The 23,896-nt window shown below is 46.2% G+C and overlaps 2 protein-coding genes and 1 long non-coding RNA gene across 3 annotated transcripts; all 3 read left to right on the top strand.

Annotated features, from left to right (window-relative positions):
- The first annotated feature begins 9,007 nt into the window (after nucleotides 1-9,007).
- On the top strand, nucleotides 9,008-13,012 carry hmox2a (heme oxygenase 2a). The gene is made up of 8 exons (XM_084685024.1): nucleotides 9,008-9,089; nucleotides 9,883-10,020; nucleotides 10,210-10,327; nucleotides 10,819-10,986; nucleotides 11,177-11,311; nucleotides 11,474-11,662; nucleotides 11,964-12,096; nucleotides 12,392-13,012. The coding sequence occupies exons 2-8, from the start codon at nucleotides 9,935-9,937 to the stop codon at nucleotides 12,517-12,519; spliced, it is 957 nt and encodes a 318-aa protein (XP_084541150.1). The 5' UTR covers nucleotides 9,008-9,089; nucleotides 9,883-9,934; the 3' UTR covers nucleotides 12,520-13,012.
- Nucleotides 13,013-14,487: 1,475 nt separating this feature from the next.
- LOC146237534 (uncharacterized) lies at nucleotides 14,488-16,377 on the top strand. The gene is made up of 3 exons (XR_014740629.1): nucleotides 14,488-14,892; nucleotides 15,328-15,445; nucleotides 15,908-16,377. It is a non-coding gene; the product is annotated as an uncharacterized LOC146237534 (long non-coding RNA).
- Nucleotides 16,378-18,150: 1,773 nt separating this feature from the next.
- Nucleotides 18,151-23,789, top strand: LOC146237533 (4-aminobutyrate aminotransferase, mitochondrial-like). The gene is made up of 15 exons (XM_084685266.1): nucleotides 18,151-18,220; nucleotides 18,904-19,001; nucleotides 19,222-19,251; nucleotides 19,654-19,771; nucleotides 19,941-19,990; nucleotides 20,096-20,176; nucleotides 20,410-20,502; nucleotides 20,690-20,752; nucleotides 21,390-21,453; nucleotides 21,615-21,763; nucleotides 22,033-22,170; nucleotides 22,296-22,463; nucleotides 22,602-22,748; nucleotides 22,974-23,085; nucleotides 23,440-23,789. Exons 1-15 carry the CDS (start codon nucleotides 18,151-18,153, stop codon nucleotides 23,559-23,561), a joined length of 1,503 nt encoding a protein of 500 aa, XP_084541392.1. The 3' UTR covers nucleotides 23,562-23,789.
- The last annotated feature ends 107 nt before the right edge of the window (nucleotides 23,790-23,896 follow it).

Here is a 23,896-nt window from a genome sequence, read left to right as displayed (position 1 = left end):
TTACATTTGGATTCCTTTGTGTGTAAGGGTGAAGTGCCTTGCCCAAGGACACAACGTCATTTGGCACGGCAGGGAATCAAACTGGCAACCTTCTGATTAATAGCCCAATTCCCTAACCGCTCAGCCACCTGACCCCAACACACAGACACATTGTAGAGGCTCTGGATATCCCACATAGAGACAAGACGTGGAAGAAATGGAATCGATGACGTCTCTAAATGTAACAGTAAGTACCATTATACTCACTGTACAGAAAACATCCAAGATCATTACACACATGTGAACTAACCAATCGTCTACACCCAGTTAACCCAGATATCATGATGATTGCTGAAACAACACAGTCTGACATGACCCATCGCATTCCTCACAGACAAGTCCCTGCTTCATAACAAACCTCCCTCCGTCAACACATGTCTTGATTGGGTCTGCAGAGAGACTATAAACATTGAAATGTTCTGCTTCAGACAGGGTAAATAGCATGGTAATTTGACATGCTAAACCACCCTAATTCTGATGTTCTAGGTGATGAGAACAGTAGATAAACATGTCTCTCTGGTGGCGGCCGGCTTGCCAAAACATAAAAGCTCAATTTACAGAACGTCAGTAACAGGAGTTGTTTCATGATGACTATTTTCACACTTTTTGAGACAATCCTGTCGTGTGATACGTTGAATGTATGTGATGCTGGGTTGTATCTGAGACAAGTTGTGTATGCTGTATTTGTGCTGTGTTTGTGCTGTGTTTGTGCTGTGTGTGTTTGTGCTGTTTGTGCTGTGTGTGTTTGTGCTGTGTTTGTGCTGTGTGTGTGCTGTGTTTGTGATGTGCTTGTGCTGTGTTTGTGATGTGTTTGTGCTGTGTTTGTGCAGTGTGTGTGCTGTGTGTGTGCTGTGTTTGTGCTGTGTGTGTGCTGTGTTTGTGATGTGCTTGTGCTGTGTTTGTGCTGTGTTTGTGCAGTGTGTGTTTGTGCTGTTTGTGCTGTGTGTGTTTGTGCTGTGTTTGTGCTGTGTGTGTGCTGTGTTTGTGATGTGTTTGTGCTGTGTTTGTGCAGTGTGTGTGCTGTTTGTGTGCTGTGTTTGTGCTGTGTGTGTGCTGTGTTTGTGCTGTGTGTGTGCTGTTTGTGTGCTGTGTTTGTGCTGTGTGTGTGCTGTTTGTGTGCTGTTTGTGTGCTGTTTGTGTGCTGTGTGTGTGCGGGGTTTTCCTTGCAGGACAGAGTACAACTCAAAACAGTCAGTGAGACTTCCAACCTGGAATGATTCACATCCCTCCCTGACACACACAAACGAACACGCACACACAGCACAAACACACATGCTTGCACACACACACACACACCCAGACCCAGACCTAGACTCCAGGTCTGTGTACCTGACCCAGAGTGTGTTTACCAGGGGAAAGAGAGCCAGCTTCAGCCCCCAGGGGCTAGTCTGATGGCTGTATTTTTGTTTGTGGACAAAGACGCAAACAGTGAGATTTCTCCACACAATCAAAGGTGGAGAATGTGTGTATGAGGAGGAGTGGGGCACGTTGTGTGTGTGACGGGAAGTTGAGGGGAGTGGGAAAGAGAGAGAAAAAGAGAGAGCGAGAGACAGGGAGGGGGCAGAGATGGAGAGTGAGGGGGAGGGAGAGAGATTACATTGTACAACATCTCCACCTCTGTCTATGTTTAGTCCTCTGTCTCTCTTTCTCTCTCTTTGGGCATCCTCGATCCCTCCCAGAACTCCCGTTCCCTGGCTGGTTGCTACGGAAACAATGGCGACGAGCTCATGGTGACAGCGGGAGACAGGAACAGGCACAAACACAGGAACCCACCATTCTACCACCGGGACAGACCTGCGGCCTGGAGTCTGGAACTTTCTATCTCTCTCTCTCTCCCGCCTCGCTGTCTCTCCCACTCACCCTTTCTCCCTCTCTCTCTCTCTCTCTCTCTCTCTCTCTCTCTCTCTCACTCTCTCTCTCTCTCTCTCTCTCTCTCTCTCTCTCTCTCTCTCTCTCTCTCTCTCTGTCTCTCTCTCTCTCTCTCACTCACTCACTCACTCTCTCTCTCTCTCTCTCTCTCTCTCTCGTTCTCCCTCTCTCTCTCTCTCTCTCTCTGTCTCTCTCTCTCTCTCTCTCTCTCTCCCTGTCTCTCTCTCTCTCCCTTTTCTCTCTCTCTCTCTCTCTCTCTCTCTCTCTCTCTCTCTCCCTGCTCCCTCTCTCTCTCTCACTCTCTCTCTTCCCTCCCCTTTCCAAATGTGCCCTGATGAACAAGATGTTCACACACATTCCCTGGCTGTCCTCCATCGCAGCCCAGGTCCTGAGGGAGAAAGAGAGAGCTCTACGGACTCCAGGAGGGATGAATGACCTGGAGGTGTATATTTAAAGACGGCCCCTCTCACCTCAGATGCCTTGGCCAGGGTCAGACCTGTTTGTGCGCTCTGACCAAGAAAGTGTTTTGGCCTAGTTTGGAGGCTCGGGTTCTAGAACATCCGGGGTGTTCCATAGGTGAGGGTCTTGATGTTTGTCTTGCTGGTCACTTAGACAGTAAATAAAACCCCTGGCTACTAGCTGTGGTTTTCCAGGCTGTATGCTTTTCTGGAACACTTCAGCTCATTGTTTAAACTCTGTAGATCGTCACGCCGTAGTGATGATTGATCAAGTGTGTTTTAATAATTTCCTTTAAGAGTTCTTTTCCCTAATGAGTGAATTCTCGTTAATCTTCCTTTTATCCAAACTCAAGCACGGACTATGAAGAGGAATAAAAGAGGGGTATTCATCACAGCCATGTAACCCAGCTGTTACCTTGACAGACCTGCCCTCCTGAGATACACACACTTTCAAAGGGACCATGTTGAAGAATGAACCGGGCAGAGCCCATTTGTCTACGACTCTCTGGAACATTCCGCCATGAAATGTGTGTCTATTTCACGAGGCGTTGGCGTTTAGCGATGAGGATGCGTGTTTATCCCACGTTAATCTGTCCCGTGTCCCTTTTTCCTGTCACTTAATCATGCCCTTAACCACTCATACACACACACACACACACCACAACAATACCTCCATCGAAAAGCAATGTGATTAGACCATTAACCTGCCAGCTTCAGATTTACAAACCTCCACAATTTCTTCCTGTCTCTCTTATTTCACTTCCTGTCTCAGTCACACTACTTCCTGTCTTGGTCATTGTAACCGCGGTCAAGGTATGCACTTCAGGAATCCCCCAGAGCCTGGGTCCACCACTGTACACAGAGCAGCTTTAACATCGCTTATCAGTTGGAGAGGTACACTGGTGCCTTTCAATACCAGTCCCCCGCTCTCTCCCCCCCGCCCTCCCCCCCCCCCCTACTGCGACCTGGCATTGTTAAATATGAATATACACGACCTTGCTGGAAACCCCTCCACCCCTCGTCGCTCAGGTCTCAGGGGTCAGAAGAGCCAAGGTAAACATCGACCAATCATCTCCTTCAATGGCTCTGACACCTGTCTGATGAGGACGGAACACAGCGAGGCCCACGATCCAATCAGGAGTCTGGAATGAGGAGCCGGAGCGGAGAGGGACCTGAGGGGGGGCGTCGGGGGAACGCTCCGAGCGCGGTCGGCCTTCCTCTCACCCGTCTCACGATTCGGCCGGCGTTCTGGAAGGCTGCCGGGGTGCATTGGTTCTATTCACAGGGATCGCCCCCCTGCTGAGAGCACTAGACCCGGCTCCATAGGCATTCAAGTGTACACAGTTGTGAGAACTGACTATATAGGGCAGGATGGTGTGGGTGTGTGTGTGTGTGTGTGGGTGTGCGCGTGCGTGTGCGTGCGCGCGTGCGTGTGTGTGTGTGCGTGTGTGTGCGTGGGTGTGTATGTGTGTGTGTGTGTGTGCGTGTGTGTGTGTGTGTGTGCGTGTGTGCGTGTGTGTGTGTGTGTGTGTGTGCGTGTGTGTGTGTGTGTGGGCTGATGAGAAAGGGTTAGCGCCACATACAAAGGATCAGTATGTCAATGGGGAAAGTACCGCATCAAGCTTCAAAGGCTGTCGAGGGCTCATTTTGAATGCTGCACGTAGATACACCATGGTCTGACCTCTGTGAACTCTGAAAACATGGCTGCACTCGTCGTCGTGGATGTGTTTTGCTGAGTTGTACTGTATACTGAGCTACCCCTTGAGCTCGTTTTGGGCGAAAGTTCTCAACATGTTTGGACTGAATGGTTAATCAACCTTATATGGACATATTGCCCATCTCTAATCAAACAGCATATGGCTAGCCAATGCTCCAGTCCAAATAGGGTTCTTTCCTAGAACTTAAGTACATCTTTAAGTCCAGCTAGCGTTCTCAGTACTACTGACTCAATTCAAAAATAGAGTCCAAACACCCTCTCTCTCTCTCTCTCTCTCTCTCTCTCGCTGTCTCTCTGTCTCTCTGTCTCTCTGTCTCTCTCTCTCTCCACTCAGCATTTCCCTGGTGAAAGCATATTCGGTGTGTAAAAAAATCTTGGTATGGGTTCCAAGGCAGGAATGTTTGGGCTTTGACAAATCCAAACTGGAGGTTACATGAGCGCAGACACCATGGTCGTTGTACGGAGGATCGTCTGTCATCCATTGTCTGGATTCTGCAGCCTCACCCCCCCGAAACACCACCTCCCTTCTGTGGTGGGGAACAAACACAGGGTGACCCTCCTCGGGGAGTCTCCTCGTCTCCTTTGTCTCCAAACACAGACCCCCCCCCCCCCTCCCCGCCGTAGGCCCGCTTGGGTCTCCGGGTCGCCTCGGGTTACCACGACGCCCGGGTTGCCACGGCGTCGCCACGTGGTCGAAGCTCCTGTGAGGCGTGACAACGACCCTGCCTGGGGTCTGCTGGCTCTGTAGGGCCCTGGTGGGGCTAGCTCTCCTGCTGCTGGTGGGTCTGCTGGCTCTGTAGGGCCCTGGTGGGGCTAGCTCTCCTGCTGCTGGTGGGTCTGCTGGCTCTGTAGGGCCCTGGTGGGGCTAGCTCTCCCTGCTGGTGGCTCTGCTGGCTCTGTAGGGCCCTGGTGGGGCTAGCTCTCCTGCTGCTGGTGGGTCTGCTGGCTCTGTAGGGCCCTGGTGGGGCTAGCTCTCCCTGCTGGTGGCTCTGCTGGCTCTGTAGGGCCCTGGTGGGGCTAGCTCTCCTGCTGCTGGTGGCTCTGCTGGCTCTGTAGGGCCCTGGTGGGGATAGCTCTCCTGCTGCTGGTGGCTCTGCTGGCTCTGTAGGGCCCTGGTGGGGCTAGCTCTCCCTGCTGGTGGGTCTGCTGGCTCTGTAGGGCCCTGGTGGGGCTAGCTCTCCCTGCTGGTGGGTCTGCTGGCTCTGTAGGGCCCTGGTGGGGCTAGCTCTCTCTGCTGCTTTTTCATTCCTTTTCTGTCATTCTGGAAAACTGAGACAAGGCCTGAGCCAAAGTTTTCTACAAGAAGAATTGTTTTTTCACTATTTTCTGACATGGAAAAAAGACTAGGCCAATGTGTGTAGGGTTTGGCTCTGCAGGGTCTAAAACACTGGGATTCACTTCAGACTTCATGCTACACACTGATGCACTTCCAATGCTCTGCAACACTTTGTATTTATGTATGCCAAATGCCAAAGGAATGTTTACACTGTTCAGGATCTGAATATCCATAAACAGACACATTAAGGCTAGTGGACATCAGAGTTGAGGCGTATGGAGCCCTCATTCTCTCTACTCCATATGTTTCACATTTCAGAGCAGACGATCTTAGATATACACTGAATAAATAGAGATGAATTAAGTTATTTTTTACTTTGGAGAACTCAGCAAAATAAGACAGAGCCGGAAAATGTGTGGTCAATCATACAGGACTCTGTTCCATATAGTGTGAGTTGAATAGGTCAGTCATTTTATCACAGCCAGCAGGAATGATTTGGGACGTACAAGCAAACAGGTTATGAACAGTCGTTGACTCAACGGAAATGTAGAATTCCATGTATTTAATCCCAAGTGTGCACTCTTAGAATTTACCATTCTAAGATGGGGTGTTAGAATGGAACATGCACCAACAACTTGTTATTTCCTTCCAGTTCTCACTCATTTATTCCTTCAATCTAGGCTTTTTCGGTACACCTGCACAGCCTAACAAGGCGGTCTCCGTGCTGGCACGCCGGACCGCAATCACACACCAGCATGCCTCCGCGATGTGCACGCTTTCCTCCTTTTGTTGAAGCACAACGGCAGCACATACTGAACCTGGCGATGTTTCCTGCAAGCGAGTCAGTAAGAGGCGAACACGAGAAAGGCGTGTTTCTAATTATAGTTACGAGGGGCGCGCAGCTCAAGTGGCTGGGAGCGCACTCACAGCGGGACGGGAATCTGCAACTGGGGGATTTACGGTGTCGCCCTCAGGGTCGTTGCTTCCTCCTCAACCGGCTCACTTTCTTCGGTAGTAAATCATTCACTTGGCCGGTAGCTGCCGGCCAATAATAGAATTGTATTATGGAAGAGACAGTGACTAAAGCACCACGCCTGAATGGATTTGTCATTCTACATGAACAGTCAGTTAAAGCATCCTGATTATGTCAACTGGCAATACAATTGTTATATGGCGGTGTTCGGCTTGACATTTTTCCGAAAATACTGCAGGTTAAAGTCAAAATCATGAACAGATAATTTTATATTCTAATAGTAATTGACTTAAAAGCATTCGACTAATGCCCACCTATGTCACTTTGAGCATTGACTGGTGGCATTGACCAACACGGACTATTATTTGACTGCTGTCATGATGTTGTCAACAGGGCCGACGTTTGCTATAGGCTTGCACCGGCCCTGGTTGTCAAGATGTCGTCATGGTGACCATATATATATATATAGATTTATATCTATGATGGTGACCACTGTCATCACCAAGCCTCACCTGGACCACCCCAACCTCAGCATTAGGAGAAAGGTCAAAGTTGAAACCTTCAGACTGGAGGACGGACTGTTAGACGTCTCCAAAGACCCGCCTCTGTTGTTGCTCTTTGTCTGTAAACACGCGCAATCAACACTCCCCATCTCAAATCTCAAACAAAGAATGAATACACCCGCAGATTATTTTAGCCAGGGGACTTTTCATTGGAGAAAACAGGAGGAAGTCTAAAGCAGACAGAAGAGTTTCCCTTTTAGTCAAATAAAGACACAATTATTGTGCTAAAAAAACAAAACAATTGTGGGCTCCGTGAACAATTCCAGGGGACAGAATACCTGTATGACTGGAATCATGCATACAAGGACAATTGATCATCATGATGTCACAGTGGTTATCCCGAGGGAGCAATAGCAAACAGGAAGTGATGAGGCAGTGAACCATGGTAAACATTGCCTATCCTTTGATACAAGTCCCAATTGGAAGCAACACTCATGTTGTCATGCATACTTGTGAACTCACGCACTTAAACACTCGGACACACTCAAGGTTATTACACATTACTCATTAAAATAACTCCTTACTATTTTTCTTTTATATTGTTCTGGATGTTTGGTCCATTGCTAAGCGTCCTGAAAGGGGAGCCAGAAAAATGTCCATCATAAACACAGGAAGTTGTATTCAATGTGAAATAGCTCAGCGCCGTGGTGGAGGTCAATGTAATATTGTTGATCTGAGGAAGCTTGTGTCCTGCTACATAACAATACCACAAACAGAGGTGGGTCCTGGGCGGACATCTTGGAACAGGAGAGCAGTAACCTAGAACCTCTTTGGCAGCAACAAATGGAACGATTTGACTGTGTGTGTGTGTGTGTGTATGTGTGTGTGTGTGTGTGTGTGTGTGTGTGTGTGTGTGTGTGAGAGAGACAGACAGAGAGTGTGAAAGATAGAGTGTGTGCATGCATGCATGCGTGCGTGTGTGTGTGAATCTGTGCATGATAGGGACTCAAGGGTCCCTCACAACATAAAAGAGCTGGCTCAGAGTTTGCCAGAATTATTTTCCAAACCAGTTAAGTTTTTTTTTTTTTTCTCCAGAAGGAAATGCAGCAACCTAGAAGCTTTTGTTCTTTTGTTACTGTTCTCAAGTGCTTCTCTGGCCCCACCGTAGGTGAGGCCCCTACTTGGAGAGATTATTGTCCAGGGCGTGTTTGACTCCGTTTGCATGCTGCTATCACAGAGCCCAGATGTGCCGATAGACCTGACGTATTGATTTAAAGAGACTTCCCTGGCCACCGAGACCTTGGGAAGGATACCATGACCGTATGGTACATGTAAACAATACATCAACTATACAAACTCATTTCCTCTGGATTTGTAACCGTGGGCCACGTTTGTGGAGAGGACCTGTTAAAAATTAAGCATAAAAATTACATTTGACGTAGGCTTCTATGGTCAAAGGAAAAACAAATGTGGACTTCTGAATTTGATTATACTACGAGTTGTGTATTATTATAACGGACCACCATCATAATCATAAATCATAATTCAGGCTACAGTTCTGCCAGTGGCAATGTGAAGCTGGAATGCAGAAATCGTTGAGTGTGCTTCCCTCTATTGAACAAATGTAGATACTGCAACTGGAAGATTTCGCCCGTTTAATTTGTGCATGACAAGCGAGCATCAAATGTTCATCAAAAGCATCAAAAGTATGCGCACATGTGTGTGTGTGTGTGTGTGTGTGTGTGTGTGTGTGCGTGTCCTTGACTGATGCCCAGGTAGCAGCAAATCCACTCTTCTTGCTGATTCAGTTATTTAATTACTTACATTTAAACAATTCACCAACAGTTTACATTATAAAGTACATTCTTTGAATCTGACATATGTCTCACAATCAGCAGTTTATTAAAGCACTGACTGTATTAATTTGGTATAATAAGTGTTTTTTGGCCCAGTATGTCTGATGTGCATTGATAATTTGCCGCATTCTTGTCACTTTTTAAAATTTAAAACGTATCAAATTATTAAACTTGCCACTTACACATTTTTTTATGATGCCAAGCCATTGAACACGATTCTTTTTTTTTTTTTTTTTTTCTGTGTATCATCTTATTACATGAAACGTGCTCTAACACGCCTGCCGTCGGTCCAGCGATACATCTGATTGGCTGCCGTATTTTATGTTGCGCCTGCCAAGCACGTAATCTTTCCCAAAACATACGGCGGTCAACACAAACAAGTCACCTATCTGATCAAGGTAAAAACAAGCCACCGTGACTAGCAGTCGCTAACATATCGTTAACATGTGCCCTGATTTACGAATGTGATTTTATACTCACCAAAAACGTGTCAGCTGTTTGGCTATAGCAACTGACAGCGCCAAAACATGTGCAAGCTTACGCTCTCTTACACAAGACGGCAATGTCACTTTTATAGGCACTCGAGGCTGGCTCAACTTCCACACGTACAACGCTGGGCAGCAACAATGGCCAGTATGACATAATACGTGCTGCATAACCTTCTTTCTCTCATGCAATCTTTTCAATGTGCATATTAGGCTAATGTCGCAAAGTGCAGTTTTGCGTTATCAACATCTGCATCGTACTATATATGCCAGCTAGCATTTGGTTGGACTTGGTTGCAATGTTTTTATGATTAGAAATGATAGTGTGTGTGTGTGTGTGAGAGAGAGAAAGACATAGAGAGACATAGAGAGATATAGAGAGATATAGAGAGACATAGAGAGAGAGAGAGAGAGAGATAGAGAGAGACATAGAGAGAGACATAGAGAGAGAGAGAGAGTGAATGAATGAATGAATAAGTTGTATGAAGATGTATTACATTCAACAACAAAAAACGACACATTCGGAAGGGTACTCACATGGCTCTGCATAATGTTCAATGTGAATTGATACATCGGTGTTCTGACACCAGATGTGAATCACTTTATCCACGAGCAGGTCATATATAAAACCCATCTGCTACCTGTTCTTCTCTCACTCTCATCCCATCCACAATTTCACAAACACTCCCCTGTTTTATCCCAACAGGCTGACGACAGGTGCGCAGAAGATCTCCAGTAGGACAGACAGACGGACAACCATGCCGACAGAGACTTTACCTGAGCCCCAGACCGTACGTGCGGTTAACGGTGGGGCGAAGATCATCGTGGAAGATGATGTTCTCAGGTACTTGCGGGGGGGAGGGAGAGGGGGGGGGGGGGGGGTTGGGGCGTCTCTCTGTAGATGTAGTTGTTTTTCCACCTTGACATTATATGAAATGTATTTCTAAATGCGGTACATATTTGACTTGTACTGTCTGTTGCGTTTCTGTTACCTCTTTTCTCCCTTCCTCTTCCTCTCCCTCCCTCTCTTCAGCCCAGATGATCTGTCAGAACTGCTAGCTGAAGGGACAAAGGAGTCACATGACAGGGCAGAGAACTGCCAGTTTGTCAAAGACTTCCTCAGAGGACGAATCAAAAGAGAGCTCTTCAAGGTCAGTTGACAGTGACCGTGCATTAACAATGTTAAAATTGTATGAAGGACCACTGTTTCTCATGCTGTCTTGTGCTTTGTCTTCATTGACCTACACAACTTGCGCACTGCACTTTAAATGAAGGGATCACTTCTTGGATTTGTGAATGAACTGGTGTGAGGGGGAGAGAGAGGGAGATATTCTTGATTGAACTGGTATGAGGGGGAGAGAGAGGGAGATATTCCTGATTGAACTGTTGTCGAACGGATGTTTTGCCCGCTGTCTTAAGTTAATAGGTCACATATTTTCATTTGACCATTTTCTTTGGATATTTATTTTTATATATCTCTCTCTCCGTCCCCCTCCTTCTCTCCCTCTTCTTTCATCTCACTCTTTACCACTTTCTCTCTTTCTCTCTCTTCCAATTTGGCCCCCCCTACTCACCCCCCTTCTTCATACTCTCCAGTGGTCTAACATTACATCTCCCCCCTCCCCTCCCTCTCCCCCTCCAGAGAGGGACGGTGGCTCTCTACTTTGTCTACTCGGCCATGGAGGAGGAGCTGGAGAGGAACAAGGATCACCCCCAGGTGGCTCCTGTGTACTTCCCAGCAGAGCTGGACCGACAGGAGGCTTTGGCCCGGGACTTGGAGTACTTCTACGGAGAGGACTGGCAGAGCCAGGTCAGTTCTGGTCTCCATACACCGTCCAGCTCCATAGAGCTAGGTCGGAATCCCCACCTGCAACTGACGAGTTGTGCTCTGGCCCCAACCCTCATCTTGCCCCTTTCACCACCTCCTGCATTCCCCCACCCCAATCCCCCCCTCTTCCTTTACCCTCACTCCCCTCCTCACCTCCACCCCCCTCCACCAGGTGACCGTGTCCCCGGGTACCAAGCCCTACGTGGACCGCATCCACCAGGTGGGGGCTGAGGACCCGGTCCTGCTGGTGGCCCACTCCTACACCCGCTACATGGGGGACCTGTCAGGGGGCCAGATCCTGAAGAAGGTGAGAGCCACAGATTTACATCAGCTTTGGTAAGTTAGAAAGAGAGAGAAACACGGGTTTGTTTTTTTGCGATTGTAGTTCAAAACAAACATTTGAACGATTGTATGAACGTTTGTACTAACGTTAACAATCAAACGCACAAACCCACCCGTCTGTACCCAGGTGGCACAGCGGGCGCTGAAGCTGCCGTCCTCGGGCGAGGGCTTGCAGTTCTACCAGTTTGAGGGCATCCATAACGCCCGGGCCTTTAAGCAGCTGTACCGCAGCAGGATGAATGAGCTGGAGCTGGACGCCCGCACCAAGGACAGGATCATAGCCGAGTCCAACCGGGCCTTCACGTTCAACATGGAGGTAAGGCCGAACATCAGGTGTAATTGATGATTACTGTCCAACTATTACTGGACAGTAATTGTGTCGAAGGTGCATGATAAACTTGAACTCGAGGCAGCCAACGGGAAGGTATTAGTGTTTGTGATTGATTTCTGACTGAAATTCACACAATTCACTACACCAATTTGAGTGAAAATTTAACTGGTCTTTATTGTATGACTTAGCGTATTTCATATTTTATTTTAACGTTATTTACACCTGCCTCTCCTTATCTGTGCGTGTGTGCGTGTGTGTGTGTGTGTGTGTGTGTGTGTGTGTGCAGGTGTTCACAGAGCTGGAGCAGGTGGGGAGCACCCTCCAAGAGGAGGTGCTGGACGCAGGGTTGGGTCACGGGCACGGAGGAGTGGAGATGCAGGGAGACATCAACACGTGTCCTTACTACGCTGCCAAGATGGGTACGTTACCTGGACCATCTGTACTGGACTGCCTGTAGAAATTGTATGGTCCAGTATAAATGGCATAGCCCAGTTGTACAGTCCAGTATACTGTTAATGGTATGATCCAATATAAATGGCATAGCCCAGTAGTATGGCTCAGTATACTGTTAATGGTATGGTCCAGTAGAAATGGCACGGCCCAGTATACGGTTAATGGTATGGTCCAGTAGAAATGGCATAGTCTCAGTATATGGTATGGTCCAGTTTGGACCGTACCTTTTAAACTTGTCCCCTCTCCTCTCTGTGTGTTTAGCTGCCAACGGGAACGCCACCCCTCTCTGCCAGATGGCCATGATGCTCCTACAGCACCCAACCTGCCAGGTGGTGCTGGCCACATGGGTGGCTGCTGTGGCGGGATTGGCTGCCTGGTACCTCATGTGACCTGTCACAGACAGGTTCAGCCAATCCAGTTTGAACGACAACGGAAGGAATGTTTTTTTTTGGACCTCTTTCCTGTTGTTTTTCTTTCTCGTTCTCCACCTTTCTCTCCCCATCTCTCTCTCTTTGTCTCTTATCTTTTTTCAGTCATTGGTCTCTCTATCCCCATCTTTCTATCTCTGTCTCACTCCAGATGTTTTGACATCTCAAAAACTGTAAATTCACTGAGACAGTCACTGTCTAAGGTCAGGTCACCCAGGAGACCATTTTAGTCATTGAGCATGCCATATTTGGATGCACTTTTTCTCATGGGGATCAATAAACTAATGCTACAACTATTACTAGTGCTAATGCTGCTACTACTGCTACTACTAATGCTACGAGTGCTACTACTGCTAATGCTGCTAGTTCTGCTACTGCTACTGCTACTAGTCGTTATGCAGTCGATGTGAAATGGTTGAACTCACTCCTCTAGCTTTTCGTTGGCCTAGCTGGTAAGTAGGGTCCTGGGTACAAGTACCAGTGTGGGTAAAGTCGCGGTAGGACTGATATAAACGAAATTCTAGAATTCTAAGTCAAAGCAAATCTAGAATTCTGTTTTTATGAATTTCAGTAATTTGATGTGTTGTAGCTGTTGAAATAACCATACTGTCTTGGCTTTCTGGTTATCTGTGTTAACGCTTGAGAAGAAAATCAGGGAGAACGTTAAGTTAATTGTAAAATAACAAACCAAAGTACATCAGCATGTAATTCCTTAACTACTCTCATATTGAAATAGTTTAGTTTTCAACTATCTACCACATACGGCAACAGCATAACAGAGGAAGAAAGTTATGGCTTTTGATTTTGGTTCATATGCTTGGCCATGCCAAGATTCCCCCCCCCCCCCGCCCACCCATATGAAAACTGTGGCGCCACTGCTGCTAATGCTACTACTAGTACTACTATTGCTAGTACTGCTAGTACTGTTCCTGCTACTGCTGCTGGTAGTAGCTACTGCTACAGCTATTTGTGTATAACCCCCTAACCCTAATGGGGCCAGTAAAGGACCATTGACCATTACCTTGATCTGGCCTCTGTGTCTGTGAAGCCTTTGATCTAGAAACTGATGGATCTTTTGGGTGATTTAATCTGCTTTCATCCAGACTTGAGTTCAGCGTGTGATTATTCGGTAGACTTTCTCAATTCACTTTGTGTTCAGTACCCTCTGTGTGTCTGTTAAAAGTTCTGTAACCATGCTGTATGATATGCAATAGGTTATGGATACAACCCTGGATCCTAGTTAGTTATAATAGAGCAGATAAAAGAACACAAGCATGACAATGGACATGTTGTTACCAATGACAATAATTGAAACCAAAATTGCAGTCCCATTGCATGCTGTAGTGAATAGTAAACTGCTTGTGTAATGATGGATAATAATTATGTAAGGTATTTTATTGTGTATCCTCTCAGCTGAAGGTCGAGAGGAAGTTAAAGTAAACAGAGCTTTTATTGTGATGAGAAAGACAGGAAGTGGTTAAAAGGGGTATTGTTTTGACGGGGTGTCTGTTGGCAGTGAATAAAGTGAGACGTGCACTGTCGTCTTGGTTCCGGCATTTGAAGTTTGTGTCTTTATTTTAAAGCCAAACCTGAGTCTAGACAATATAAGAAAACTTCGGTTAAATTACAGAACGGTAAACTCGGGCATGTGTATTTATTTTACAGGATGTGATGTATTAAAGGGGTGATAGAATGCAAAGCCGAGTTTACCTTGTCATAGTTGAATAACGACAATTCGGAGGGGTTAAATGGACATACAGAGAACCTCAGTCCCATTGACACCTCTTTCCTTGGCAAATCTCACCATTTGAAACTGCCTGTAAAACGGGCGAATCCCAACGAGGCTTATAGTTGACGTCAACTCGGTGGCTGTACCTTATTGGGCTCTGAGTCTGATCTGTACCTTTGTCACGCCCCATATTTTACATACACACCAGCCCACTGGTGTTCTGGCCCCGAACAGAAATGGAGGTTGCGTAGATATCAGACACTAGTTGTTTAGCTGCGTCCTGCTTTGTGTACATCCACGGGAATTACGAAGGATTTTTTGGGAAGATATTGAACATGAACCACGGTCGGAGGTGCAGTGTTCCAGGATGTACGGGGAATGCTTATACTTTTCATAGTCTTCCCAAAGAACCAATTACTCGACGGGCATGGCTGACTTTTGTGTATAAGATCCCTGTGGAGATTGACAGTCAGTTAGAGCTATACGTTTGCTCTAACCATTTCACAAAGGACAGTTTTAACAACTATGGACAATTTAAAGCAGGATTTGCTAGCATGCTGTTGCTGAAAAAAGGTGTTGTTCCGACCATATGGTCATCGCAAGATGTAAGTATGATTTTGTCGGTACGCTAACAGTTATTAGCAATGCTAACGTATCCTGGATCTGGCATAGGTAGAGAATGTGTTATGATTTAGTTTATTGGCAATGGGGCTAACGTTATTTCATTTTCCTGACTGTTTCATTCTAATAAATAACCAGTGTTGTCATGCAAATCTACAATTCACGATGCATGTTTGTCCATATCTTTGTCAGGTTAATTTTAAAATGTTATTTCAGAAAGATATATCTTTCTCTATAGAGCTAGTCTATCTCTAGCTAACTGAAGATGAGTACAATAGTTTTGGTTGCTAAGCTGTAACGTTACCCACTTGAGTCGATCCCAAGTGGAAACAACTAACGTCATTTCAAATTATATCTAGTCAACCTGTTGAAAAGTGTTGTGTAGATACAATAGATTTATTTGCACGCTTTTATTTCAGATTACATCACAAGAACGACACACGAAAGATGCATCATGCCAAACAGATAATCGAAGTGTGGCATCTCGCGCGACACAACTGTCTCTTAAGACATTGGGACCTCGCCTACGAAGCAAAGGTAACCGTTCTAATTATTCTTACAAAACCAGACGTCTTGTTGTTTGTGTTCCAAGCATGTGTAGCATTATGAATTTGTAGCGGTTAACAGAGCAGTGTTATCCAAGTATATTTACCATGATGACTGGGTACTTTTATCAATTATGTGAGCCATTCACAACAAATTATCAAACTATTCATAGTGTGAATAAAACTATTCATCTGTATTATCACTGATTGGTCTGATCTCAAATCAGTTGCATCACCTTTTGTGGGGGAGGCTGGTGAAAATTATTTGGTCAATAAGTATGAATGGTTTTATATACAAAATATATGAGTGAATAAGTAATTAAATTGTGTGTTGAAGATGCCCTTTCCTTTTGGGCTATTGTATTTCAGCAGTACATTAGGCACAGTCCTTAGGCACTGAGCAATCCATAAAACACCCCACTAAAATGGTCCCCCCCCCCCTCCCCCTTTGAAGCCATACAGACTACAGTGCCATGCTTAAGTGTGGCAGTAGGCACAACGGCTCCTTCAGTATCTGGGCCATCATCTTCAAGGCCAGCAAAGAGACGTTGCCTTGAATGGGAGGAGGAGGAGGAGGAGGAGGAGGAATGGGAGGAGGACGAGGAGGAGGAGGAGGAGGAGGAAGAAGAGGAGGAGGATGTCACATCCCATCCTGCACAGTCGGTTAGCACAGAGACAGAATCATCTCAGCTTTCGTAGGCAAAGTTCATCGTATGGGACACTTCTTCCATGGAAACCCCAGCACCAGCTCACAAAAGTCCTGTTGGCCAAGTGTCTGCATTGCCTGCAAAGACGACATGGTGGAAAGGCACACTTTTTATTTTGTACAAATTTATAAAAAATATTTTACATTTCACTGTTACAAAACACTGGATGAATGTGTTGAAACAAAATAAAGTTTGACTTTTTCTTGTCTTGATCAAACTGTGTGTTTTTGTAATATGTTGAACCAATAATGAATGAGTATTGGTTATAAACATATAAATATTAAAAAATATATTTATATACTGTAACTGCTAAGGATGGTCAATTATACAGGTTATCTCCTCAGAAACCCGAGTCATTCTTCTCAGGACCTGTAAAAACAAACATAATGACCCTGCCGTTGTTTCATAATTTTGAATGAGCAGAAAGCATAAAGTAGCTTGAGTAAATGTATCTCCAGTTTTAGTTACCTGAGGTAATTCCCGGTGTCGTGCCAAGGCACTCCTCCCCGCCAGGATTTGCATCCCCTGGCTGTGTTATTTTCGATAGGCGATAAACATTATATCAGGTCGTTTTTTCACCTGATATAATGTGTATCCCCTCTGAAAATAACACACATGATGGCAGAACAGACCCTTTGCATGGGCCATTTTCAGCCAAACCAAATGTTATTTTTCTCTGTGTTAGACCCCAAGAGAGACTTCATGCAGTTTATAAAACACCTCTAAACAGTAAACAGTCCTCTGACCTTATCACTGATTAAACCAGACCAGGTTGAACCACTTCCTCTGGAGGGTTAATGGAAAACAAGTGTGTGTCGTGTCTGCAATCAAAACTTGTCACTGGACAGACTTAGAAGACATTTACTCATTAAGCAGACATTCTTATCCAGAGCGACTTACAGTGAGTACAGGGACATTCCCCCTGAGGCAAGTAGGGTGAAATGCCTTGCCCAAGGCACTTCACTGGGAATTAAACCGGCAACCTTCTGGTGCCGGTTCAGGGTGTAGCTCTTCTAAAGGCTGCAACCATATCTCTGTTATCATACCTGACATGTCTGGGAATTCTGGGTAATCAGCACAGAACACTGCCCAGCCACAGGCCTTGTTGAGACTCTTAATCAAAGCCACTCCCCTTTAGTTCAAGTTCAAGTCTTTTATTGTCAGATGCACAGAACAACACAAGGTCAGACCAGGCACTGACATTCTTAGGACAAGACAACTCAAAGCAACCTGGCATAACATGACATTTAAGTACACAGAACATAGATTACATCTATGATAAGCTAAAATATAGTAAACCTCCTAATATACAAATACTATACAATATTCAATACTTTACCTATAACGTTAACCTTCTTAGGTCCAATCATTTTTACAATGTCCTCAACTCCTACAAAAATAATTCCTCCATTCAGAATATTGCATGTTAGATTTTTATCCTCGATTCGCCATGAGGTCATATTAATGTGATGTCCCCTAAAATCGACTATACTAATACTTTATTATTAACCAGCATTACTAAAGAGTAATCTGCACACCCAGCAGTGAGGATAACACGTGAGGAGAATCTGGACTCAGCCATGGTAAGTAGTGGGAGGTGGGATGGAAATGGTTGATTACATCGTCTTCCCTTATTGGTTGTCGTGTTAGTATAAAGTAAGGCAGGTAGTTGGTGGAACTGTGTGTGTGTGTGTGTTTGTGTCAAACATCTCAGGTGATATTAAATACTCTTCAATTCTTTCATCTACATACAGTAAGTGATTCTTCTGTGAGCTTCGAGTGCAAGCCTAAATAATCAAGTGTGATGATTACTGGGTGCAAGTTCAGGTTTCAAATGGGATAGAACTGCCCTTATCTGTCAGTTCAATCAATTTGAACAGAACTTAAATGATTTCTGGGTGCAGTCTGCCTTAATCTCCTCTCTCTTTCACACAAACTTCCCTCCTTCTCCCTCCCTCTGTCTTCCTCTGTGTCCGTGTCCAGTTGCAGCATGGCCGCCTGTCTCCTGAGGGGGTGTCTGTCGTCTTCTTTGAGACCCAGCCTGGTCCTGTCAGCCTCAGGTGAGAGATGGAGAGAGGACAAAAAGAAAGAGAAAGAATGATGGCGAAAGAGAAATCTCGCTTCAAAGTCATTTTTCTGTTTTTATTTATTTGATTTTCATTTATTTGTAAGTGCCAACTGGTATGGGCTCTGAGTAGTTTTCCAGTTCATCACAAATATACAAATATGTCAACAAAGAGTTGTATATTTACTCAATGAATAGGAGATGGAGAGGGACGGGAGGGGGGGGGGAGGGGGGGGAGAGAAAGAGGGACGGGAATAGGAAGAAAGGGTGCAAAGGTGAACTTGAAGGACAGATGGTAGAATGGTCTGGTACTGACTGGTTTTGACAGGCTGTATCCTGTGTTTCTGAAGACTAAGGCTTTACCACTGTTGTTTACTAAGACCTACTCTCAGAATAAGTAATAGAAATTCAAGATAACCACCCCCCCCCCCCAACACTCCCCTTCACTGTGGAATAACCCAACTCGGTGTCATCCTAAAACTGACATAACATTTTAAGGAGTACTTTGTTCCGACCTGTGTTAACTGATATTTGACTTTTAGTCATTTCCTTTGATAACACAAACACTTATTTACACTGTCCACATAGCGCTGACTGTTGTACTCTGTGTGTCTCTTAGTGCTGTCTGGGTTAGCACTGTAAACCCCGGTACTACAAACCTGTTTCCTTTCTGTTCAGGATGCCGTCAGGCCAGCGAAGCTGCGGCCAGGATGGTGGAGGAGGTGGAATACACTGGTCCTCATATGAAGACTGAGGTTCCAGGTCCCATATCGAAGGTGAGAGTGTCAGTTTGCAAATGGATATACTGTGTATACTTGTGAAGTTCAGAGTCAGGAGTAAATCTAACCTTCACCGCTACACTGTACTAGACCAGTGACCTCTGTGACCCCAAAACTGTATTACCAGGATGTTCTGACTGCTTGTATGTACTGGTCCTACAAACAACGTCCTTCCACATTTTATAAAGTTATCAAATACTTTCCCCTTTGTCCACAGAGTCTGTCAAAACAGCTGGAGGTTGTTCAGGTGAGTTTATATTTTGGGTACCACTGTAGGGGGTTAAATATTGGCCAAACAACCAAAACTAATTCCCTTATGGTTTAAAGGAAGATGTGTATTAACATTGTATTAACATGAACCAAATGCCAATTCAAATATAATTACAGTTTTCTGACTCTATGGGAGTATATGAGAGGTGGGGGCAGGTTGACACCCACCCTTACACCAGTCATGTGTAATATATATATATATATATATATGTATATATATATATATATTTATTAATTTTTTTTAACATAATATTCACACAATCCATGATTGAACCAAAGTCCATCTTATCTTAACGGCTCTATAAATAGCCTAGTTCGCCCGGAGAACATCAGTTCATGCACGCGTGACACGTTCTCCCGTTCCCCCCCTGGCCCTCAGAACGTGCTGCAGGTCAACTTCTTCTGTGACTACGATGAGAGCAGAGGGAACTACCTGGTGGACGTGGATGGGAACCGCATGTTGGACGTCTACACCCAGATCGCCTCCATCCCCATAGGTGTCTGGAAACACACCGAGTCACCCTGCTCCGAGGATTAGAACACAGTGTTGCACAGCTACGTTCCGTTCTAAACGGAAAATTCCGTAGATTTTTAGAGAACTGTTTAACTTTAATCGAAATGCTAAATGGTTAAAAAAAAAAAAAAACCTTTTCCTTTTTCTCACAGGATACAATCACCCCGCTATGACGAAAATCATGACAGACCCCATGAATCTGGTGAACTCTAAAAGCCTCCACTTGTTTTGATACACTTGATTGCACAGATCTGATTGCCACTGCATACTTTACTAACAGGATGTGGTCATCTTGTGTGTTCGTCAGGGTGCGTTCATCAACAGACCAGCCCTGGGAATGCTGCCCCCTGGGAAGTACCCAGAGAAGCTTCTGGGAGGTCTGATGTCTGTAAGTATGACTTATGACCTGTGACCTTTCCTCACCTACATTATGACTGAAGGCGTGAGGGTGTATTGCTTCCTTCATTGATGTTAGTAGTAAAATGTGTTGAATGCACCTTTACATACCTCATATAAGTATAAATAGTCACACACAATTCCCAGTGTAAATAAGATAGGTGCTGGATAACGATGGATGCCATTTGACGCCGTGATCGGCGCGTTTCCCTGCGTGACCACTAGGTGGCGCCCAAAGGCCTGGCTCGAGTGCAGACCATGGCGTGTGGCTCCTGCTCCAATGAGAATGCCTACAAGGCCATCTTCATCTGGTACAGGGTGAGCGCCATGGCGACAGCCCTCACAGTGTGCTGGGTCAAACACACCAGTTCAGACGTCATTTTACGGCCTTTTAGAGTCAGATGGCTGAGCGGTTAGGGAATCGGGCTAGTAATCGGAAGGTTGCTGTAGTGTTCAAATACACTGAAATGCTATCCTGTGTTGCTGTGTTGTGTTTACCCTCCAGAACAAGCAGAGAGGACACAATATTCCCAGCCAAGAGGAGGAGAGAACCAGTGTGATTAACCAGGTGAGGTCACGCTACTCGACCACAACCCTCAACCCAAAACACTGGATCCCTCACTGGAACCCTCATCCATCTGTGCAGTCTAAATACACTGGAACCCTCATCCATCTGTGCAGTCTAAATACACTGGAACCCTCATCCATCTGTGCAGTCTAAATACACTGGAACCCTCATCCATCTGTGCAGTCTAAATACACTGGAACCCTCATCCATCTGTGCAGTCTAAATACACTGGAACCCTCATCCATCTGTGCAGTCTAAATACACTGGAACCCTCATCCATCGGTGCAGTCTAAATACACTGGAACCCTCATCCATCTGTGCAGTCTAAATACACTGGAACCCTCATCCATCTGTGCAGTCTAAATACACTGGAACCCTCATCCATCTGTGCAGTCTAAATACACTGGAACCCTCATCCATCTGTGCAGTCTAAATACACTGGAACCCTCATCCATCTGTGCAGTCTAAATACACTGGAACCCTCATCCATCGGTGCAGTCTAAATACACTGGAACCCTCATCCATCGGTGCAGTCTAAATACAATGGGACAATTACATGTTGCACAACCCAGTAGTAGATACCAGCGTTGTTGGGATGTGTTGTTGAATATGTTGAACGTTGTGTGTCCTCCTGCAGATGCCTGGCTGTCCCGATCTGACTCTGCTGTCCTTCATGGGTGGTTTCCATGGCAGAACACTGGGTAAGACCTTGCTACTTGTATAGCCGATGGCAAATGAGTTCCTTCTGAACTGGTCTCAATAAACAAATCCTACACACAGAAAACCCCCACTCACTGACTCTACCCACATTCAATCGACACATCGATCTCTCTCTCCACCTGTCCACCTCTCCTTCCCCCAGGTTGCCTGGCGACCACCCACACCAAGGCCATCCAGAAGGTGGACGTCCCGTCGTTCGATTGGCCCATCGCCTCGTATCCCCAGCTGAAGTACCCCCTGGAGGAGCACCAGAGGGAGAACAGCCAGGAGGAGGCTCGCTGCCTGGAGCAGGTCAGGCCGGCAGAGAGAGACCCCCTCTGATCGCTGGATCCTCCTGAGCCACTTCTGCACTCCTTCTGTGCTGGGCTACATTCTCCCTCCCTTTCTCTCTCTCTTTTTTACTCTTGTCTTGTCTTTTCTCTCTCCTTTCGTCCCCCCTCCCTCTCTCTCTCTCTCTTTCCTTTTCTCTCTCCTTTCACTACCTTTGAATCTGCAAGCCTGTGTGGTCCTTGTTTATTTTTGTAGTCCAACATCCTTCCATCCGTCTCCCTCTTCTCCAGGCGGAGGACCTGATAGTGAAATGGGCCCAGAAAGGACGACCTGTGGCAGGGGTCGTCATTGAGCCAATCCAGGCGGAGGGAGGGGATAACCACGCCTCTTTTGACTTTTACAGGAAGTTAAGAGGGATTGCCAAGAAGGTAAAGGAAGGAAACGTTGCATGTGTTTATGTCTGTATTATTCTGAATCATCTTTTCATTTGGTTGGCTGTTTCCATTCATACATTCCATGAATTCTCTCCTCTGTGACGTCACCTGTCCATCAGCATGGTTGTGCGTTCCTAGTGGATGAGGTGCAGACCGGGGGCGGGTCCACTGGGAAGTTCTGGGCCCACGAACACTGGGGATTGGACGACCCTGCTGATATAGTCTCGTTCAGCAAGAAGATGTTGACAGGAGGCTACTTCCTCAAGGACGAGTTTCAACCAGACAAGGTAGCAACTGTACATGTGGGGTCAGGAAATAGAATCAGACTGAAGGTTTCTTTTCACAACACACTAACTACGGGGAAACCCTGTAGTTTCTGTTGCCATAGCGATTCAGGTTCCCCTTCCCTGTGTTCTCCCGTTCAGCCGTTCAGGATCTTCAACACCTGGCTCGGAGATCACACCAAGAACCTGTTCCTGAACGAGGTCATCAAGGTCATCAGGACGGAGAATCTCCTGGAGGAGGTGCAGAAGTCAGGCAGGGTCATGCTGCAGGGCCTTTATGAGCTCCAGGTGAGACGCACAAGTGTGTGTGTGTGTGTGACGTCAGCAGCTTGGTCAGAGCGGTGTGAATTGCGGACAGGGAGCAAGCAGGTCTGTGTGTGTGCGCGTGTGTGTGTGTGCACACGCGCTCACCGGCGCTTGTGACGCGGTCACATTCCTGATGATGCGGATGTTACGAGAAAATCCCATATTTGAGATCCCTCTCTTCCCTTGCTACCTCTCTCTCATGCCAAGACCAAGTACCCTCACCTCCTTAGCAGAGCCAGGGGCATCGGGACCTTCTGTGCGGTGGACGTGAGGGACGAAGACACTCGCAACAGCCTCTTGATAAAGGCCAGGAACAAGGGTAGGTCCCACCACAACCTCCCCCATGTTCTGACCCAGTACACCCGCGCGGAACGACCACACACGCCCAGCCGTCGTTGAACATTACTCAAGACAGCAGGAGAATTCATGACGCTCGTTCGGAAGAGCGCGAGTTTGTTCGTGTATGTGTAACCGATTTGTGGTTGTCTTAACTCCTTAGTTAATACCTCAAACATTGTCCACCCCCACGCACTGGGTGAAAAACTAGGTGGCTTCAGCAGCCAAAACCTCTACAGACAAATACCACGCATATATAATATCTTATTCTATATGTTACACCCACACAAAGGGGTTCTCGTTGAGCTCTTGACGTTATCGAACTGTGGTTCTGCAGGGTTGGTGTTGGGGGGCTGTGGAACCAGCTCGATCCGGTTCCGCCCCTCGCTGGTGTTTAAGGAACGCCACGCCCACCTCTTCCTGGACATCTTTAACGACGCCATCGCTGAGCTTAAGTAAGGGGCTGTGACGCCCCACAAACGGTTGTTGAGACGGTCTGGTTGTCTGCAGTGTACACAGATGATGTCAGATACTGTGAATTACTTCAGGTGCACTCGGCAGCAGTGAGACCAGATCAGGTCAGACCGATGCCGGCAGTCTGTGAAGCAAATCAAAACACGCTTCAGTTAACCCTAAATACATTCATGTAACTGATCTGTGCCAATCATCCAGAGATGGCTTCCCCCCCCCCCCCCCCTCTCTCTCTCTCTCTCTCTCTCTCTTTCTCTCTCTCTCTAACAAATTCATATGACACGATTGCACTCATTTATTTCCAGGGCTAAACTGTAACTGCA

The sequence above is a fragment of the Hypomesus nipponensis genome, chromosome 21, assembly GCF_054491055.1.
Source record: "Hypomesus nipponensis isolate SF chromosome 21, ASM5449105v1, whole genome shotgun sequence".
Classification (NCBI taxonomy): Eukaryota; Metazoa; Chordata; class Actinopteri; order Osmeriformes; family Osmeridae; genus Hypomesus; species Hypomesus nipponensis.
This window is presented reverse-complemented; position numbering and strand designations above follow the sequence as displayed.

What these genes read in the sequence shown, in the direction of transcription:
- hmox2a (XM_084685024.1), top strand. Translation starts at nt 9,935, where the DNA reads ATGCCGACAGAGACTTTACCTGAGCCCCAGACCGTACGTGCGGTTAAC. An exon ending in GGGGCCAGATCCTGAAGAAG is followed by an intron (nt 11,312 to 11,473) that starts GTGAGAGCCACA and finishes GTCTGTACCCAG; the next exon opens with GTGGCACAGCGGGCGCTGAA. An exon ending in TTACTACGCTGCCAAGATGG is followed by an intron (nt 12,097 to 12,391) that starts GTACGTTACCTG and finishes CTGTGTGTTTAG; the next exon opens with CTGCCAACGGGAACGCCACC.
- LOC146237533 (XM_084685266.1), top strand. Translation starts at nt 18,151, where the DNA reads ATGGCCGCCTGTCTCCTGAGGGGGTGTCTGTCGTCTTCTTTGAGACCC. An exon ending in TTCCAGGTCCCATATCGAAG is followed by an intron (nt 19,002 to 19,221) that starts GTGAGAGTGTCA and finishes CTTTGTCCACAG; the next exon opens with AGTCTGTCAAAACAGCTGGA. An exon ending in AGGGCCTTTATGAGCTCCAG is followed by an intron (nt 22,749 to 22,973) that starts GTGAGACGCACA and finishes TCTCATGCCAAG; the next exon opens with ACCAAGTACCCTCACCTCCT.